We start from the raw sequence: 6000 nt of genomic DNA, 5'->3' as shown, positions 1-6000 counted from the left end.
TGAGTCTCTAGTATGCTGAAAGAAATTCGGTTTCCTCAGAAGATTTTTTTTCTATGTGTACGGGTGGATATCAGTAGAGTCCAAGACGTTTCTGTAGATCAACAAAAACAAAATTGGATATTTTATCTCGAGACAACCCTATGCAAGAATAGCAGTGTGGTTCTTACTCTGTATTTTGGAGAGCTTCATAGGCCTTTCTCACTTTCAGGTGTTGCCTTAAAGTTAAGGTAATCTGGAGCCCTCGATGTATTTTGAATTACAACTCCCATAATCCCCAACCATTAGTCATACTGTTTGGGAGATATAATCCCCAACATTTGGCATTTATTTATTTTATTTATTTATTTATTTATTTATTTATTTATTTATTTATTTTATTTGTTTTATTTGTTTTATTTATTTATTTATTTATTTATTTATTTATTTATTTATTTATTTATTTATTTATTTATTCAATTTATATCCCGCCTATCTGGTTGATATGACCACTCTAGGCGGCTTACAAAGTCATAATACAATAATATAACAATAATAGCAATAATAAAAAATAATTATTACAATCAATATTAAAAACTTCAAGATGGGAAAAAATGAAAAATGAACTACAAAGAAAAGAGAAGAGAAAAAGCAAATATTGACTGGAGGGGAAGGCTTGCCTGAACATCCAAGTTTTTAGTTGACTTTTAAAAATACCCAGCGAGGGGGCAGCGCGAATCTCTGGAGGGAGATTGTTCCAGAGGCGAGGAGCTACCACCGAGAAGGCCTGGTTTCTTGTTTTTTCCTTCTGGGCCTCCCTCGGCGTCAGGCTCCTCAGCCTCACCTCCTGGCTCGCATGAGTGACAAGGGTAGAACTTGGTGGGAGTAGACGTTCCGCCAAATATCAAGGTCCTAAATCGTTTAGGGCCTTATATGTGAGCATCAAAAATTTGAAGTCGATGTGGAACCGAGTGGGCAGCCAATGCAGTGCGGCCAGAATAGGAGAGATATGTTGGTATTTTCTTGCTCCAGTCAGGAGTCTGGCCGCCGCATTCTGCACCACCTGGAGTTTCCGCATCAACCTCAAAGGCAGCCCCACGTAGAGTGCATTGCAGTGGTCTAATCTTGAGATTACAAGCGCATGTACCAAGGTAGTGAGTGCTCCCACATCGAGATAGGGTCGCAGCCGGGCTATCCGCCACAGATGAAAAAAGGGAGTACGGACCACCGATGCCACCTGAGTCTCCATGATGAGCGCTGGGTCCAGGTGGATTCCCAAGCTGCGAACCCCACTCTTTGCGGCCAGGGTCACCCCCCCAAATGAGAGGGAGTCACCCAGCCCGCCAATGGTGGGGGCACCCACCCTCAACACCTCCGTCTTGTCCGGGTTCAGCCTCGGCCCATTTTCCTGCATCCATTGCAGTACGGCCCCCAGGCAGCGCTGGAGGGACAGGACAGCATCTCTTGCAGTTGGTAAAAAGGAGATGTAGAACCGGGTGTGTCATCAGTGTACTGATGACACAAGGCTCCACACCCCCTGATGACCCCACCCAGCGGCCTCATATAGATGTTAAACAGCATTGAAGAGATAATCGACCCCTGTGGAACCCCACAATTGAGATTCCACGGGGCCGACACACTCTCCCCATGCTGTACTCTCTGGGGACGGTCCTCCAAGAAGGAACGGAGCCAGGCAAGCGCCAGGCCACCAATTCTCAACTTCAAGAGACTCCCCAGGAGGATACCGTGGTCGACGGTATCAAAGGCCACTGAGATATCGAGGAGGACCAATAGAGATATTTTACCCCTGTCAGCCTCCCTCAATAGGTCATCATACAGGGCGACCAATGCCGTTTCTGTACGTGCTGCAGCCTGAAGCCCGACTGAAACGGATCCAGGGCATCTGTTTCATCCAAGAGGGCCTGAAGCTGATCCGCCACCACCCTCTCCACCACTTTGCTAATGAAAGAAACATTGGCGACGGGCATCAGGTTCTCTACGGAGGATACCATGATGAGAATTGATGAACATGCTGAAGAATGGATAGTTCTGTTGAAGTGGAAAGCCACTTTTCAAGATAATTGTATTTTAAGGGTGAAGAAGAGCTTTATTTCAGAGCAGTGCAAGAGACTGTGGCAAAAGTTATAGAAAATAGCGGAATGACGATAGGAGTCATGAGAAAGGGAGAAATGTCAGGGGAGAATTTCCCGCCCAAATGGTGTGGGATAGCCATTAGATAAGAATATATGGTGGTCCATAATAAAACAACCAGAAACAACTGGCAGAGCAGAATTTCATATAACTAAGTTTAAGAGTTACTAGAAATAAGTTTCTCTAATAATGGAAAGGGGAAGGGCAGGAGGGAGGGAGGGAGGGAGGATTACCTTCCTGGCAGATGTTGAAGGCTGGATAAAAGGAAAAATAAAGCTTCTGAAATGAAATTTTAGAAAGAAAGAAGTTGAAAGGCTTATGAAATGGCAAGGCGTATTTCTTGGTGGGATTTGGCATTTTAAAAAGATACATAAAGCAAAAAATATGTATAATTTTACTTCATCTTTCATTTAGGAAGAGAAAGAAGCACAAGCAAAAGCTGACAAGATTAAACTTGCACTGGAAAAAATGAAGGAAGCTAAGGTTAAAAAGGTAGCTTTTTATTTATTTTTTATTTTTTTGGTAATGTAAGGGCACTAAAATGTTAAGATTACTGTATACTGTAGTCTAATGATGTACATCCCTGGAAAATACCTTGATATTAGGAAAGTGTGAAGGGGACGACAGAACACGAGATGGTTGGACAGTGTCATCGAGGCTACCAGCATGAGTTTGGCCCAACTCTGGGAGGCAGTAGAAGACAGAAGGGCCTGGCATGCTCTGGTCCATGGGGTCACGAAGAGTCGGACACAACTTAATGACTAAAGAACAATAATGATGTACATCTAACAACTTGAAACTAGTAGTATACCCAACTGGCAAAGAAGTTCATCTAAGGAAGTAGAATGAGGCTGGTAATATCTGTTTCCCATGAAGATCTGACTGTTATGCATTCATTCATTCATTCATTTATCTTAAGAAATTTGCAGAACACCCTTCATTACTATTTATCTCCAGACAGTTTACAGTTCAAATAAAAAGTCCAATTGAATATGCAATAAAATAATAATATGGAGATATAAAATAAAATAATGAAAATCCGTAAAAGATATCGCACAATTAAATGCAGTCACTCAGAACTGCAAAGTGGAAAACTTAATTTCCAGTATTTAAAATGCTAATGTTTTCCATTTTTTAAAGTAGAAATTATAACTTATAGCAATAATAGGCGTTTCCTTGCTAGATTTTAGGGGTTGGATGTTAGGAAAGTGTGAAGGCAAGAGGAGAAGGGGACGACAGAGGACGAGATGGTTGGACAGTGTCACTGAAGCGACCAACATGAATTTGACCCAACTCCGGGAGGCAGTGGAAGACAGGAGGGCCTGGCGTGCTCTGGTCCATGGGGTCACGAAGAGTTGGACACGACTTAATGACTAAACAAAAAATACGTATAAGGCAGTTAACAGCGCTCTGAGTAGGAATGTGACCATGGAGTAGAACTGAGAACTCCCTTTCTGTGATTGTCAGAGCGTAGACTGCTGTGATCACACTGTTACTATATCCAGTAATGGCTACAGCTAAGAAACCAGACAAAGCTAGTAAAGAGATTCAAAGCCACAGTGGTCCTCTGGATGCCCAACACCAAAGCTGGATCCAGGAATACCCCTACATGATCCACCTGCTCTTTCAAGAGAAGTTAGAACAGACTGAATACCCATAACCCAGATACGAGAACCATCTACCCAACAGGCCCTCCATCTTCTCAAGATCCAGCTTCTTTGTGGAAAATGGCACGCTGTTGGTTTCAGAGTATGAAGGGATAGAAGTGGTGACCTCAGAAAAGGAGTTCCCACTGTCTTAGAACTATAGTTGCCAAGTGCATTTCTTTTCTATGGTAATATCCCTGGGTAGAGTTTGTTGACCTTTTGCAGGCTGTATTTTTCAGTGCTGGGAGCCAGGCTTTGTTGAGTTTTAGACTTTCTTCTTTTTCGTTGAAGCTCTGCTGGCGTTTGTGGATTTCAGTGGCTTCCCTGTGCAGTCTAACATAATGATTGCTGGTGTTGTCCAGTACTTCAGTATTTTGAAACAGAATTTCATGTCCAGCTTGTTTTAGGGCATGTTCAGCTACTGCCGATTGTTCACCTCAATCTTGTTCTTGTAAAGGCTACTTAGATTGTATAATATACATGTGTTGTAGTACTGCCACACTGTGGGGTTTGTCAGATGGACACTGGAAGCGCTCTTGGTGATTAAAAATAACATTATTATAAGAGTGAAAGACTCTTGTCAGTCCTGTCTCTTGGACAGAAGACCTGATAGACAAGACAGTCTGACTGTATTTTCATTGCTTAAATATGCCTCTTACTGACAACACTTTCTGTAACGTACATACACATTTCTGAAGATCTGGTCATCTTTGCATAAGACAGGGGCTGAGAAATCAAAAATTTACCAACTCTTCATGTAGACTCTACTTTGAATGTGATGATGCAATGGCTCCTTCCTATGTAAAGGTTGTTTTAGATTGTTTAAAAATCCAAGTAAAATATATAAAGAGGAGGAGGATGGTTTGTTAATATTCCAGGAAGCCTTGTTTTCAGATTCAAATGCACCATGTATCATTTGATACACAGTGCATTTGAATCTGTAACAATCATCACTCCTTATCAACTGAAGCAGAATCTTCAGCACGCTAGTTTTTCAATGCATGCTGAAATTGACTGACTCATCTATTATTCTGTTCCCAGCTTGTTGTTAAGGTGCACATGAATGATAACAGCACAAAGTCTCTGATGGTGGATGAGCGGCAAGTAGCACGTGATATTCTGGACAATCTCTTTGAAAAAACCCACTGTGACTGCAATTTGGACTGGTGCCTTTATGAAATATACCCAGAGCTACAAATTGGTAGGTCGCATCGTGCAATTTCTGGTTCTTATGCCTGCTTTTACTGCTTCACCAGAAATGAACTTGATGCTGCCATTATCAGCTGACATTCGGCTGCTGCTGTCCTTCACTCATCTATTTCTGTATTAAATAATGGGTTTCCCATTTTGTGATGTCCTATTTCAGTTAATGGTTAGGATGCATGGATATCTGTGGAGTGGAGCATTTTGGAAAGCATCTCTATCACTGGAATAACAATAATAATTACATGCCATCACATTAGTTCTTTTCAGGGTGCATCTTGAAAAACCGAGGAAATTAATATGCAAACTTTTTTAAAAAAATCTGGAAGCTTTTGTATTTTTGTGAACTTAACTTTCTTCTCATTTAAGAAGTATAAGCGATCTCATTTAACCCTTTATAGCCATAAATTAATTAGCTTTTAAAATAGGAATACAGTGGTGCCCCGCTTGACGATTACCATGCTTAACAAGGAAATTGCAAAAATAGCGATTGCAAAAAACTTAACGATGAGTTTTTTGCAATCAGTATATAGCGATCGCAAAACAATGGTTCAATGGGGTTTTTTCGCTTCCCGACGATCAGTTCCCTGCTTCGGGAACCCATTTTTCACTTAGCAACGATCTAAAAACAGCTGATCGGCGGTTTGCAAAATGGCTCCCCACTGTTTTGCTGGCCTATTTTTGCTTTACAGGCATCGGAAAATGGCCGCTTTATGGAGGATCTTTGCAGGACAATCAGGTATTTCCCCCATTGGAATGCATTGACCGGTTTTCAATGCATTCCAGTGGGTTTTTTTCCACTCGATGACGATTTCGCTGTACAGCGATTTTGCTGGAACGCATTATCGTCATCAAGCGGGGCACCACTGTATATTGTATTGGGGTAATGCATGTGCAGATCAATTCGTCTTCCTTCCTCCCTCCCCCCTCCTTTCCCTTCCTTTCCATCCTTCTGTCCTTCCTTTCTTCAGAGTGTCATGGTACAGTGGTACACTGCAGTATTGCAACCAAAACTCTCCTCACA

The 6000-nt window shown here is 41.8% G+C and overlaps 1 protein-coding gene across 2 annotated transcripts in view; it reads left to right on the top strand.

The window, feature by feature from the left end:
- Positions 1 to 6000, top strand: part of APBB1IP (amyloid beta precursor protein binding family B member 1 interacting protein) — a 44428-nt gene that overhangs the window by 16679 nt on the left and 21749 nt on the right. For both annotated transcript variants that reach the window (XM_073003033.2, XM_078378623.1), the window contains exons 5-6: positions 2542 to 2619; positions 4815 to 4974. In XM_073003033.2, coding sequence (XP_072859134.2) covers positions 2542 to 2619; positions 4815 to 4974 — 238 coding nt within the window. The remainder of the gene's footprint in view (positions 1 to 2541; positions 2620 to 4814; positions 4975 to 6000) is intronic.

Source organism: Pogona vitticeps, chromosome 6 (assembly GCF_051106095.1).
Source record: "Pogona vitticeps strain Pit_001003342236 chromosome 6, PviZW2.1, whole genome shotgun sequence".
Taxonomy (NCBI): domain Eukaryota; kingdom Metazoa; phylum Chordata; class Lepidosauria; order Squamata; family Agamidae; genus Pogona; species Pogona vitticeps.
Note: the sequence above shows the minus strand (reverse complement) of the source record. Positions and strands in the feature narration are given on the sequence as shown.